At 21.3% G+C, this 15,663-nt stretch overlaps 1 protein-coding gene across 1 annotated transcript in view; it reads right to left on the reverse strand.

The window, feature by feature from the left end:
* LOC117175941 (RNA polymerase-associated protein CTR9 homolog) overlaps positions 1–15,620 on the reverse strand; it is a 61,848-nt gene extending 46,228 nt beyond the window's left edge. Inside the window, exons 1-4 of the mRNA XM_033365803.1 lie at positions 15,477–15,620; positions 11,189–11,252; positions 11,004–11,102; positions 7,300–7,539 (exon numbers count right to left, since the gene is read on the reverse strand). Of these exons, the coding sequence (XP_033221694.1) occupies positions 7,300–7,539; positions 11,004–11,102; positions 11,189–11,227 (378 nt within the window). The 5' untranslated portion in view covers positions 11,228–11,252; positions 15,477–15,620. The remainder of the gene's footprint in view (positions 1–7,299; positions 7,540–11,003; positions 11,103–11,188; positions 11,253–15,476) is intronic.
* Between the last annotated feature and the right edge of the window lie 43 nt (positions 15,621–15,663).

The following is a 15,663-nucleotide window of genomic DNA, read 5'->3' on the forward strand; positions in this document are numbered from 1 at the left end:
GAAAGAGGGAGCTCTTCTTAATATTTTGACACCAAAATCATGTCGATATACCTTACCGACTGCGAGTAAAGCCACCCACGCTTTAACTTGACAGACTGTACTACACCCTTTTTAAAATATTTGAACTTGAAATCTTTATGAAACTTTTCATAAATTTAAATCATGTAAATATTTGAAATCTTCTATGAAAATTTGATATAGTTTAAAATCTTTAAAACGTTTTGAAATGATTGAAATCTTTGTAAAATCTTTTCTATTCATTTAAAATCATATAAATATTGGAAATCTTTTTAAATTTTTTGTAAATCTTTCAAAATGTTGGTAAAATCTTTGAAATCCTGGAAATATTTGTAAAATGCTTGAAAATATTTTTGAAATGTTCGAAATCTCTGCAAAATCTTTGTGAAATCTTTTGAAATCTAATAAGAAAACTTGAAATCGTATAAAAACTTTAAAATGTTCTGAAATTTTAGAAATCTGATTTACTACACCCATTCTGAAATCTTTATGAAATTTTTATGAAATCTTTGAAATATTTGTAAGATCATTTTTATTCTTTTCAAATAATTCAAATCATTGAAATCATAGTGAAATCTTCTTAAATGTTGATATAATCTTTGAAATATTTATAAAAAGTTTGAAATCTTTGAAATTTTTTTTTAAATCTCTACGAAATTTTGAGAATATCTTTTGTAGTTATTTGAAATCATTAAAACATGTGAAATTTTTTCAAATCTTTAAAAAGTTATGGTAAAATCTTTGAAATCCTTGAAATGTTTGAAAAATGCTTTTAAATATTTGTTAATTTTATTAATTATTTGTTAATATTTATCAATTAATCATTTTAGTTAATAAACCATTTTTCTTTTGTTCAAAATTTAATTATTGTGTTGGAAATTATATTTGATAGTTTTTTAAGCTTCTTGGTGAACGATTCTTCTTTTTCGTGGAAAATTCCTTCAAAAATTCAAATATTTGGTTGAAGAACCATGTACTTTGTTGAAAATTCGTCTATTTTGGTAGGAAATTGATCTTACTATAAAATTATTTACTACACCCTTTTTTAAATCTTTGAATTTAAAATTTTTGTGAAATTTTTATGAAATCTTTCAAATACTTGTGAGATCTTTTTTATTCATTGAAAATAATTAAAATCTTTGAAATCGTTATGAAATATTTTTAATTTTAGGTAAAATCTTTGTACATTTTTGAAAAATATTTGTGAAGAGTTCAAGAGATTCGAGAAATATTTTTAGAGTTTCTAAACAAATTTGAAATCATTGCAGATCTTTGAAATGTTCTGAAATCTTAGAATTCTGATTTACTACACCCTTTTTAAAATTTTTGAAATTTAAATCTTCATGAAACTTTTATGAAATCTTTGAAAATATTGGTGAAATCTTTTTATTCGTTTGAAGTCATTTAAATATTTAAAATCTGAATGAAATATTTTGAAATTTTCTATTTAAATTAGAAACCGTTTAAAATCTTTGAAATCTGGTCTACTGCACCCTTTTTGAAATATTTATAAATATTTGAAGTTGAAGTTAATTTTATTATTGCAAAAAATTGCAACTATTTTTAGTATAAAATTAAAATTCTTTTTTGTTGAAATATCAAGTATTACGTTTTTAGTTGAGAATTCATACTTTTTGGCTGAAAATTCAACTTCCTATTTTCTTATGTTAAAAATTTAATTTTTTTTTTTTGAAATTATGTTTTCTAGTTTTTAGGCTTATTGGTGACCAATTCCTCTTTTTAATTTAAAATTCCTTCAAAAATTCAAATATTTAGTTGATCATTTACTTTGATAAAAATTCGTCTATTTTGGTAGGAAATTTATCTTATTGGTTGAAAATTGATCTTCTTGGTTGAAAATTAGTTGTTTTTTTTATTTAGAATTAATTTTTTTAAATGAAAATGTAATAGTTCCATTTTTCTTGTCGAAAATTGATTTATTTTAAATATAAATTTAATGTTTTTTTAGTTGAAGCTTTATCCTTTTAGTTTAAAAGTCACTTTAAACATTCCATTTTTTGTGGAAAATTCAAATATTTGGTTTAAAATTCCTGTATTTTATTGAAAATTCGAATTTGTGCGAGAATATTTAAGATTCTTGGTGATTAATTTCTATTTTTGGTTGCAAATTACTATAAAAATGCAAGCATTTGGTTGAAAATTCATGTACTTTGTGAAAAATTTGTATCTTTCGGTAGAAAATTTATTTTATAGGTTGAAAATTAGTTTTATCTTATTCAAAATTAAGTTTTTTAAACTGAAAATGTTACTGTTTTTTTTTTACTGAAAATCTAATTATTATATTTTTAGTTGAAAATTTATCTGTTTAAGGTAAAATTCAAGTATTTGTTGATCATCCGTCTTCTTTTGGTGAAAGAGTAATCTAATTAGTCAAAACTTTATCTTTATAGCTCAAAATTAATGTCTATGGTTGAAAATTTAACTATTTTGTTGAAAATTTGTTTTTTAAAAATAAAAATTGATTACGATTTATCATTTTAGTTAAAAATTCACTTGAACTATTCCATTTTTTGTGGAAAATTCGAATTAAAAATTAGTTAGAAATTTCTAGTTAGTTAAAAATTTGATTTCTTTTATAAAAAATGCATAAAAAATTCATATTTTTTGTTGAAAATTTATCACTGTTTTTGAAAATTAATTTCTTTGGCTTGAAATTCGTTTCTCTTTAGTTGAAAATTCCTTTTTTCAACTGAAGATGTAACTATTCCATTTTTACATGAAAATTTATATTTGTTTTTGAAAATTCATATATTTGGTTAAAAATAAAAGTTATTAGTTGAAGATTGACCACTTTAGTAGAAAATACAATTTACTATTCTATTTTTTGTAAAAAATTTACATTTTTTGACAGAAATGCAATAATTTTCGATAAAAAATATTCTGTTTCGTAAAAAATTTAACTATTTGTATTTTTTGTTAAAAATTCTTTTCTTTGGTGGAAAACAAAGTATTAAGTTAAAAATTAGTTTTTTTTTTTATATCGAAAACTCATCTTTTTGATGGAAAATTCCACTAATTTGTCAAAAATTCACATTTTTAGTTGAAAATTGATCACTGCCATTTAAAAATTAATTTCGATGGCTGAAAATTCATATCGTTTTAGTTGAAAATTTATATTTTTAGTTAAAAATTCATGTATTTGGTTAAAAATTAAATAGTTTTATTTGAATATTTATCATTATAGTTAATAATTCGCTTTAACTATTCCATTTTTCTAAAATTGACCTTTTTTGCTATAAATGTAATCTTTTTCGATAGAAAATGTTCTTTCTTTTACCAAATTTAACTATTCTATTTTTTTAAAGAAACCATTTCTTTGGTTGAAAATAATGTGTAGGTAAAAATTCCTTTTTTTTTATATATAGAAAATTTCGCTTTTCGGTTGAAAATTCATCACTGTCATTAAAAATTAAGTTCTTTGGATGAAAATTCATTTCTGTTTAGTTGAAAAGTTTTTCAAACTGAAAATATAACTATTCCATTTTTTGTTAAAAATATATATATTTAGTTGAAAATTAATTACTTTGCTGAAAACTCGTTTTTTTGTTGTTTAAAATTTACTTTTCTAACTGCAAATTGAATTTCTCTAGTTTTGGTTTTGTACATTTATCTTTTTTAGTTGAAAATTTATATATTTATATTATTTAGAAAATTAATCTTTTGGGTTTAAAATTAAATTATTTTGTAAAGAAATCTTTTTTTTTTTTTTTTTTTTTTTTTTTTTGAAAATCGTTTTTATTGAAAATTTAATTCGTCAATTTTTAGTTGAAGATCATTTTTATTTTAAACAAACTAATTTGTTAAAAATTCGTTTTTTTATTTGAACATTTAGTTTTCTAAAATTTAACTTTTTTAATTTTGTTTAAAAATGAATTAGAAAAAAGAATAAAAAAACAAAGAATATCATTGATTTTAGTAAAACAGAAGTGAATTTATAGGAAATGAAAAGTATTCGACAAAATTCATACAAATGAATTGAATTCACTAAATTTCAAATGAGCGTTTAAAATTTCTCAGGAATGAAAAAAAAATGTGATTGACTTCAAGTCTAATTAAACAAAAGTTAACATTTTTTTGTTTAAATCTGTTGATACGAGTAAAATTGAGTGATTTGAGAATAATTCAAGTGAATTATAAAATCAAGATGATTTCAAAGAATTCAAAAGAATTCAGGATACATTAATAAGAAATCAGGGTGAATTTTTAATGAATTAAATTTTTTTTTGAAATTCCCCTCAAATCTTTAAAACCCTACGAAATCCCTCATTTCTTGTGAATATTTTCCTTGAATGCCTTTAAAATATTATAAAATTCATGAAAATACTGAAAAATCCATTCAAATAACTTGCAAGATTTTAAAATTCCTGATCTGATAAAATCCATCCCATATCTTCTTAAATTCTTAGAAATTGTTCACAACCACGTGATAATATTTTCAAATTCCTCAAAATCATTAAAATTATTCAAAATAATTTGAAGTGTTTTAAATACCTTGAAAATGCTTTGGGATGTTTTTTAATGCCCTAAAATATTTCAAATTCTCTTAAATATTTCGAAATTACTGAAATAAATTTAAAGTGCCTCGGCATCTTCAAAACATTTCAAATCTTTTATAATCTTTTGAAATCCCTTGCAATTTTTTGAAGCTGGGGAAAAGGAATAAAATACCCTAAAATATTTGAAATCCCTTAAAAGTTTTAAAGCTCTTGCAAACTAATTAAATTTTTTTAAAGATTTTGAAAATGTCTTGGAATTTTTCAAAATACCCTAAATCTTTCAAATGCTTCGGATTATTTTATAATACCTTGAAACTTTTTTTAAATATTGAAAATCCTTGTAATTTTTAAAATACTATAAAATCTTTCAAATTCTTTAGAATCCCTTCCAATGATTGAAAGCAATTGAAAATTCCCTGGAATCTCTCAAAATGAGCAAAAATCTTTGGAAATACCTTTAAATATTTGAAAATGATTGAAATCCTACAAAATTCCTCACTTCTTGTGAATACTTTCTTGAAAATCCATTAAAATATTATAAAATTTCGTGAAATTACATGAAATCTGATAATATTTCCTGAACTCCTGGATGATTGATTAAAATACCCTAGGATGCTTTAAAATCCCTTGAAATCAAGGAAACCTGATAAAATCTTTTAGAATCTTTTAAAATAGAGTAAAAACAATATTTAAAAACTTTTGAAATCTTTTGAAATTACTGAAATAATTTTAAATCCCCTTATATTAGCACAATCAATTAGATTTGCGATAATATAATTTGTTTACAACCGCATTAAAATGTTTGTAGATCCCTTAAAGTCATTACAATTCATGGAATCACTTAAATTTTGTAAATCTTTTGAAAATGCCTTAGAATATTTTTCAATGACCTAAAACATTTAAAATTCTATGCAATTTTTTAATATCAATTGGAAATTCCTTGGAATCTTTTAAAATATCCTCAAATATTTAAAATTCTTTTAAAACCTTTACGAATTCTTACAATCAATCAAAAATTCCTTGGAATCCTTTAAAATTATTAGAAATCTTTCAAAATCCTTTGGAACTTTTCAAAATTCTTGACGTTTTTTGTGGAATGGCTAAAGACAACTTGAAATCTTTTAAATTCTTTGGAATCTTTTAAATTCCTTGAAACTTTGTATTGGTTTGGAAAATTTTTTTAAATGGCCCAAGATCTTTAAAATTATTTGAAATCCCTTCAAATTATTGAGATCTATTTTAAAACCCTTGAAATCTGTTAAAATATATTTAAGCCTTTGAAATACTATAAAATTCCTCACTAATTGATATAATCATTTTAAAAAATCCCATCGAATCTTTTTAAATTCACTGAAATATTTAAAAGCCTTTAAAGTCTTTATACTCTTGAAATATTTCAAATACTTTACAATCTTTTGAAAACCCTTGCAATTTTTTAAAGCTCGTGGAAATTCCTTGGCCCTTTTTTTAATGCCTTAAAATATTTTAAATATTTTTAAACTCCCTTGAAAAATTTTAAAGCTCTTGAAAAATTAATTTAAACTATTCAAAACTTTGGAAAATTCATTAAAAATATAAAAAAAACCTAAAAACTTTAAAATTCTTAGAAATTCCTCAATCTTTGTAAAAAATTATTTTTAATCCATTAAAATATTATAAAATTCCGTGAAATCATAAATCCTTATAGGTTCCCGTAAAATCATTCCATATCATTCTAAATCGTTGGAAATCTTTCAAAATGCCTTGGAATATTTTAAAATTCCCCAAATTATTTAAAAACCTTTGAAATCTTTCGACATTTCTTAAAAGTTTTTAAAGCTCTTGAAAATGCCTCGGAATCTTTAAAAATATTATAAGATATTTCATATCCATTGAACTCCCATCAAATTAATAAAATTATTTAAAATTTTTTTGGAAATTTTTAAAATACCCTAAAATATTCCAAATCCTGTAAAATCTTTCCAAATTTGGTAAAGCTCTAGAAAATTCCTTGGAGTTTTTATAAATAACTTGAAATCTATCAAATTCTTCGAAATTATTTTCAATTATTGAAATCAATTGAAAAGTGATGAAATATTAAAATATCTTGAGCCATTTTAAAGATCTTTAAAATCATTAAAATCATTAAAATCATTAAAATCATTGAAAATCCCTGGACATTTTTCTAATCTTTTGAAAATGCTTTGGAATCTTTTTCATCCCCCGTAATAAATTTCAAACACTTTCAAATCCGATTAAATTATTAAAAATAATTACAAATTTTACGAAATTTTTTTTGCCACTAAAAAATTTAAAAGAATGTAAAAGAAATGTGTTGAAATCTTTCCAAATCCCTGGAATCTTTTTAAAGCTTTTTAAAATTCCTGGGATTTTTTTTTAAATATCCTAAAATATTTAAAGTTCTTTAGAATACCTTCAAATTATTGAAATCTATAAAAACATTGCTTGCAATGATTTAATATACCCTAAAACATTTCAAATCCTTCGAAATGTTTTAAAATCCTTTCAAAAATTTTTTAAGTTTATGATAATTCCACGGAATTTTTAAAAATATTCTAAAATCTTTTGAAATCCCTTCAAATTATTGTCTTGATTTAAAAAAATTGTTAACTCATTTGTTAATTATTTGAAAGAAAAGTGACTTTATCGTAATTGCAGGATAAAAATGGATCATGATCTGCGGCCACCCTCATAATAATATGAAAATAATTGAATAATAATTACAATCTAAACAATTAAATTATTAAATTTTCTTTTCAGTTACCTGATCGTACATGATGATTTTGTCAGCGGTGGTATAAAGCAAAGTAGCTTTCGTAAAAAGATCACGTTTTTTGTCTTTATTTTTTTCTCGATTGGCTTCCTGGACATAATAGGCAGCCAACATGTCAAGAGCTCGCATCTGATCCTTTTCAAAGTCTCGATAACTTGTGTTTGCATCGAGACGGGAAGACTCCAGGATCTTAATGAAATCATCGATTTTGTTCTGCTTATAATACTCGAGCTGAAAAAAATTATTTCGAATTTTTTAAAACCATCGACTCCAAATATGTATACAATTTCGCGAATTTTTTAAAAATATTTTTTTTTCATTCTACGAATATAATTAAAACGTTTAATTTAGAAAGTTTTGAAAAATTATATTTATAATATTTTTTATTATTTATAATTTATTCATAAAATAAATAATCACCATCGAATTATTAAGTCATTACATAATACTGAGGAAATAATTAATCATTTCTTCAATTTGTTCCTAAAGTCAATAAATTTGAATAATAATGCAAACAAATTTTTATTTTCACTTCATGTATACTTGAAATTTAGTGCATATTTAACAAATGAATATTTTGAATGAAAGACATTTTCCAGGTATTTTCCAAACATTGCATTTTCAACAAGGTAGATAAATTTCAAAACAGTTGAATTTTCTATTAAAGAAATAACAACTTTCAATAAACTATAAATAAAGTTTTAATCAAAAAGTTAAATCTTCAGTTATAAAAATTAATTTTCAACCAAATAAACACAAATTTTTCACCCAACTAATGGATTTTCAACTAAAATGATGCATTTTTTCACTACAATAGTTGAATTTTCAATAAAAAAATATTAATTTCCAACGAAAATGGAATAGTACAATTTTCAGTATACAAAATTCATTTTCAAACCAAAAAAATGAATTTTCTACCAAATAATTTAATTTTTCACTAAGGTGATGAATTTTCAACTAAAATTATTATTACTAAATTATTAACTTGACGAATGTTTAAGTTGAATCGCGAAATTTTGAAGGAAGAAGATTAATTTTCTATCAAAAAGACAAATTTTCAAAGACAAATTGAATAGTTAAATGTGCAGTTAAATAAGTCATTTTGAACCAAATACTTCAACTTTTAAATAAAATGATGAGTCTTCACAAAAAAATAAGTTTTTAAAAAAAATTTTAATTTGAAGTAAATAATGTAATTTCTAACTAAAATTATAGATTTTCAACTATAATGATGAATTTTTAAGTAAAAAGATGAATTTTCTACAGAAAAATTTTAATTTAAAAAAATATATTTTTTTAACAAAAAGTTGAATAATTAAGTTTTCAGTGCAAAAAAAAAAAACTTTTAAACAAATTTTTTAACAAAATAGTTAAATTTCTAACCATGGAGATGAAATTTAAATTTTAAATGATTAATCTAAAAAAAAATTTACAAAAAAACCAAGTATTTGAATTTTTAAACAAAAAAGACGAATTCTCAACAAAATGCATTTATTTTCAACTGAAAAAGATATACTTTCAAACAAAGAATTTACTAGTTGAATTTTCAGTAAAAAAATGTAATTTGCAACCAAAAAATTAAACAAATTTTCAATTTAAATTATGAATCGTCAAACAAAAATAATAATTTTTAATAAAATAGTTAAATTTTCAACCAAGCAGTTGATTCTTTAATTTTAAAAAATTAATATTAAATAAAAAACAGTAGAATTCAACTAAAGAAATCGAACTTTCAAAAATAAAAATTTGCCATTCAGGAGAAAGAGAAACAAATATAAACTAAAGTCTTGAATTTTAAAGAAAAAATATCAATTATAAACCAAATTTAATTATCAACAAACTACATGAACATAAAATTTTACAAATGAAAAACTTTTGTTATTTGATTTTATATTACTATTTAACAAAAATTCAAGTTTGCTATGGAAAAAAATCCCTGATATAAAAAAAAATTCCCTGACATTTCCAGATTTTTCTACTGGAAAGACAAGTTTCCAAAAAAATACATGAATTTCCAACTAAATATTTAAAGTTCTCACTAAAATATGCCAATTTTCTACATGAGAAAAAACGAAATTTCTATTAAATTTTTAGATTTAAAAAAAAAAATTGACCAAAAATGGAATAGCTCAATTTTCTCTTAAGAAAATTAATTTAAAAAAAAAAGAATTTTTGAATAGAATAGTTTATATTTCAGCCATAGATATAAATTTTTAACTAAAGTATTGACAATTAAAAAAAATAAAATACTTTTTAGCAAAGTATTTTGAAATAAAAATAAATAGAAATAGAAATAAAAAAGAGAGGTTTTAAATAAAATATTTAATTCAAAAATTAATTTCGAACAAAAAACAACAGATTTTCAATAAAATAGTAAAATTTTCATTGAAAGAAATGAATTTGCAACTAAAAAATTATTTCGTATCAAAAAATGAAATAGTTTAATTTTTAGTTAAAAAATCAATCTGGAACCAAAAAAAAGGAGATATGAACAAAATTCATAAATTAGCAACCAAAAATAATGAATAAAAACATTTAAAAATTAAATAAAATAGTTCAATTTTTAGTAAAAAAATTAATTGGAACCAAAAAAAAAGGAGATATGAACAAAATTCTTGAATAATCAACCAAAAATGATGAATAAAAACATTTAAAAATTAAATAAAATAGTTAAATTTTCATCGAAGGAAGCGAATTTGCAACTTACAAAATTAATTTGTAACAAAAAATGAAAGGTCAATTTTGAGTTTAAAGAAATAATTTTGAACGAAAGAAAGATTTAAACAAAATTCTTAAATTTTCAACCAAAAATAATCAATTTTTAATATAAAAGATGAATTCTCAACGGAAATATTAATTTTTTACAACAAAATATAATATTTTTAACAAATTAGTTAAATGTTTAACCAAAGAAATGAATTTTGAAAGTTGAATATCATCTAAAAAGATCAATTTTCAAGAAAAGAAAAACGAATTGTTATAAACTAGTTAAATTTTCAACCGAAAAATGATATAAAAAAAAGATTAATTATTAAACATCAAGATTAATCTTCAAATCAAAGAGACAATTTTTCTATAAAATAGATGAATTTTTGTCCAAATCGTTCATTTTTAAACTAAAATAGACGAATATTTAGTAAAAAACGGACAAGTTAAATTTTCAGTTAATCAATTTAACAACTATTGATTTTCAACGAAATATTTTTTTTTTAACCAGAGATGAATCTTCAAGAAAGAATGTAAAATGTAATAGTTGATATTGCAACTGAAACATATTTTAAATTAAAAGCCTTTGAATTCAACCAAAAAGGACGAATTTTCAACAAATAACGTATTTTTTCAAATAAAAAATAAAATTTTTTAACTAAAAATAAAACAAAATTCAACTAAAGAGAAGAAACTTCACCTGAGAAAATTTTAATCAAGAATTCAATATAAAAAAGACGATTTTTCTCCAAAACGTACGCTTTTTTAATTTGAAAATATGTTGTTTTTTTTTAGTTTTCGCTGTAAAAAAAAATAAAACTTTTGAAAACAAGTACTTTGAAACGTCTTTTGAATTTTTATTAATAATTTGTGGAAAAAACTATTTTTGCTTTATGAAATTTAAATTTTCGCACAACTTGGACCTGAAGAATTTTTTCAGCAATTTAAAAATGTAAAATTTTTCGAAAATTTGCGAGTAAATGACTTACGGCCAAAGTGACCCAGATATGAAGACTCGCATTTTCCTGGCGCAAGATTCCCAGAACCTCATCGCCGTCAGGAAGTTGATCGGGATATAATTCGATCACCTGATTTGGAAAGAGAAAAGAGTCAAGTTATTAGAAATAATATTTTTTCTTAAATTTTATTTAAAAAAAAAAAATGTAAAAATTACCTCATCAGTATCACGGAGGGGAATCTCGATGGCCGCCATCGCGTTTGGCGATTGAGACCACTTTCTGGAATAAATGTTTAAATAAATTGAAACATAGCAAATTATTATTTCAATAGGGTGTTTACTCAATTTCTGAAAAAAATACTGAAAATTCCAGGGGTTTTCCGGTAGAATAGTTAAATTTAATTTAATTTAATTTATATAAAAAATCTAAAAATTTATTTAAAAGAAATATGTCAATCATAATCTCGCCAGGTTATTGTTTTTCCAGTCTTTATAAATAACATGTGTCAAAATGTTATTTTTTAATATGTAAAATTAAATAACGATATTTCTTAATTAATTAAATAAGTCAATAAAAGGAAAAATAATTTCTAAATTGTATAAACAATTAAAAAATCCATTATTAAACAAATGTAAGAATATTAAGTTCAAAAATGATCAAAAACAATAATTATCAATTCTTAATGAATAACTTTTAATTAAAAGTACTTACAACAGTTTGAAATCAAGCAATTTTATATCAGATAAAATTTTGAAAAAAGAACAATAATTGAAGTGGAATGGAAAGGAATTGAATTTCTATCATTCTTAAAGACAATCGTTTAAAATTTAATAAAATGGAATTAAACCATTTTTCATCAGAAACTCTCAAAATAAAAAAATTTTAGAGTAAAATTTAGGACTATTTTTCATGAGAATATCTGTTTGTGTTACGATAACAACTATTAAATTTTTCGTTGAAGAATAATATTTTTTGGTTTAGAATTTAACCACTTATTTTTAGAAATTTTAGAAGTTTTGAACACACTACAAATATTTTAAAATTGAAAGATTTAAACAAATTTGATTTCTGTGAAAAAAACACTGATTATTATTATTATTACGAACAATTTATAAAGCTATAGCAAATTATTACATGATATTATTAAATATACTTGCATTATCAATATAAAATAATCAAATAAATGCATAATATCTAGGTATTACAAAATAATTTATCAATTAAAAATTTTGTTAAGTCCATGGATTTTATTATTAGTTAAAATAAAAAACGCAGATTTTTGAAGATTTTGAACAAAAAGTTTTAAAGCCTTTTAAAAATTTCGAATGATTTCAAGAAAATACAAAAATTTTCTTAAGATTTCTCGTAAAATATTTTTAGGCCATTTTAGGAATAATTTTAGTTAGTTTAAAAGATATTTCGAAATTTCCTAAAATGTTGTAAAATCCTGTAAAATAAAAAAATGCTTATAATTTTTCTGCATACTTTTTCGACTTATTTGAAATCTTCAAAAATCATTTCAAATTTTCTCGACATAGCTATTTTGCATCAAACATTATTCTTTCTTTTAAACTATAATTCGCCTAATTTTGTTAAAAATTCGTCTCTTTTGGTATAAATTTCATCTTTTTAATTAAAATTACAACTATTTGGTTAAAAAGTAAAATATTTATTGATTAAGTCTTTAATAATATATTAAAAATTCACTTATTCGGTTAAAAATTCCACTATTTTTTGTTTGAATTTAAAATATTTTTTCATTAAAATATCCATTTTTTCATTCTTCATTCAGAATTAATATTTTTTGCGTAAAAATTCAACCACTTGGTTAGAAGTTAAACTTTCTTGTTAAAGAGTAAGTTTTTAAAAATTAAAAAAAAATTATGAATAACTTGAGTGAGTTTAAAAGATATTTCGAAACTTTAAAAGTTTTGAATACATTTAAAATATTTAAAAACTTAAAGGTTTCGTTATACTTAATTTCTGTTAAAAAAATCACTGGTTATTATTATTAATAATGTATAAAACTTTAGAAAAAAATAACAAGATTTTTTTTAAAAATAATTGCATTAACAATATAAAATTATTTAATTAATTAATTATTTGTAAAAAATGCTTAAAAAATGTAATTTTTTAATTAATTGCTTGTTTAAAATGACTTTGAAATATTTTAAAAGATATTAAAAAATGTTAAAAAATAATCGGGAAAATTTAAGGCATTTCTTTTAATTTTTTTAATATTTTTCAAAATTTTAAGAATTTGAACCAGTTTAAAATTAATTTTAAAAGTTTAGAAGTTTTGAACAGAATACAAATATTTCAGAAATAAACGATTTTATCAAATTTGATTTTTAAGAAAAATCACTGATAATTATTATTAATAATTTATAAAGCTATAGAAAACGATAACAGGATTTTTTTAAATAATTGTACTATCAATATAAAATAATTAAATAAATGATATCTAGATATCAAACAAAAATTACATTTTTGTTTTTTGTTAATTGATTGTTTAAAACGATTTTAAAACATTTCAAAATATATTCAAAACTGCAAAAAATAATCTGGAAGATTTTAAAACAATTTTTTTAATTTTCAAATATTTTTCCAAATTTCAAGAATAATTTGAGCCAGTTAAAAATAATGTTTAAAATGTAGAACTTTTAAACAGTTTTAAAAAAATGTTTAAACTAAAAGATCTTATCAAATTTGATTTATAAGAAAAATCACTGATTATTATTATTATTATTAATAACAATTTATAAAGCTTTAGAAAATGATTAAAGAACATTCTTAAATAAACTTGTATTATCAGTATAAAAAATTTAATAAATGAATGATTTCTAGGTATAAAAAAATTACATTTTTAATTGTTTGTTTCAAACGATTTTCAAACATTTTAAAAGATATTCCAAAATGTTAAAAAATAATCTGGAAAATTTCAAGCATTTATTTTAATTTTGAAATATTTTACAACATTTTAGGAATTTAAACCAGTTTAAAATAAATATTGAAAATTTAGAATTTTTAAACAGTTTAAAAAAATTTTGAAATTAAAACATTTCATAAAATTTGATTTGTACGAAAAATCACTGATTATTATTATTATTATTAATTTATAAAGCTTTAGAAAACGGTTAGAAATTGATTACAGGACATTCTTAAATATACTTGTATTATCGGTATAAAATAATTAAATAAATTAATGATTTCTGGCCATCAAAAAAAATAATAATTACTTTTTTAACGAATTGCTTCATTAAAACGATTTAAATACATTTCAAAAAATATTCAAAGCAGTTAAAAAAGAATCTGGAAGATTTTTAGATAATTTTTCAACATTTCAAGAATAATTGGAGCCAGTTAAAAATAATTTTTAAAAATTTAGAACTTTTAAAAAGTTCAAACAAATTTTTACACTAAAAGATTTCATCAAATTTAATTTGTAAGAAAAATCACTGATTATTATTATTATTAATTTATAAAGCTTTAAAAAATGATTACAGGACATTCTTAAATATACTTGTATTATCAGTATAAAATAATTAAATAAATTAATGATTTCTAGGTATAAAAAAATAACATTTTTAATTAATTTCTTGTTTAAAACGATTTTAAAACATTTAAAAAGATATTAAACAATGTTAAAAAATAATCTGAAAAATTAAAGGCATTTATTTTAATTTTGACATATTTTTCAACATTTTAAGGATTTGAATCAGTTTGAAATAAATTTGGAAAATTTAGAAGTTTGGAACAGAATAACAATATTTTAGATCTAAAAGATTTCATAAAATTTTATTTGCAAAAAAATCACTGATATAATAATTATTAATAATTGATATCTTTAGGAAATGATTACAGGATATTCTTGAATCAATTTTTAAATTTGTTTTTAAAGCCCAAGGATTTTGACGATAATTAAAACAAATTTTTATATTTACTTAAAATTCAGTGCAAATTTAAAATAATATTTTTATTCAAATATATTTTCCCGACATTAGTCAATATGATAAAAAGAACTCTCATTTAAATGCATATTAATTCAACACTAAACTTAATTTTACAAATAAAAAATACATCAATAATTAATTTAATGTTATTATTCCATATCAGAATTATTCAGATTGTTTATAATAAAATAAATGTTTAAAAGATATGAAATCCAAAACCATATGCTTTCTGCAATTAAATTTTTTTTATTTTGCTTGCAGGAAATCGAGGTAACCTGACATTGCATATTGCAATCATTCCGATAAGGGAGTCAGATAAAGATAAATTTATTTTTCAGTTTCTCAAGATCTAAATCAAGTTTTGCAATCGTTTTGCCTTATTTGCACTTGCAAACGCATGAAGCCTTTTAAATTCGAGAAAAATCAAATTAACTTTGCTATCGCACGAGTGAGTTATACACAGATATTAAGTGAAATTTGACTACTTTTAACACTTTCATAATAATTAAAATTGAAATTGAATGGAATAATTCAATTCAGAGAAACTTACCTCTTTTTATTTGACGCCCTGGATTGAAAGTTTGTTAAATTAACCGGCAAACACGACACAAACCACAAAAGCAAAAGTTATAACCTAACTTTTTGAGATTTTTTATGAAATATGACGATGGCGTCTAACACGTTTGACCATGACGGATTTGTGATGGAATCATGACGAACCAGCAGGGAGCGCTAGT

Source organism: Belonocnema kinseyi, chromosome 7, assembly GCF_010883055.1.
Source record: "Belonocnema kinseyi isolate 2016_QV_RU_SX_M_011 chromosome 7, B_treatae_v1, whole genome shotgun sequence".
NCBI lineage: Eukaryota > Metazoa > Arthropoda > Insecta > Hymenoptera > Cynipidae > Belonocnema > Belonocnema kinseyi.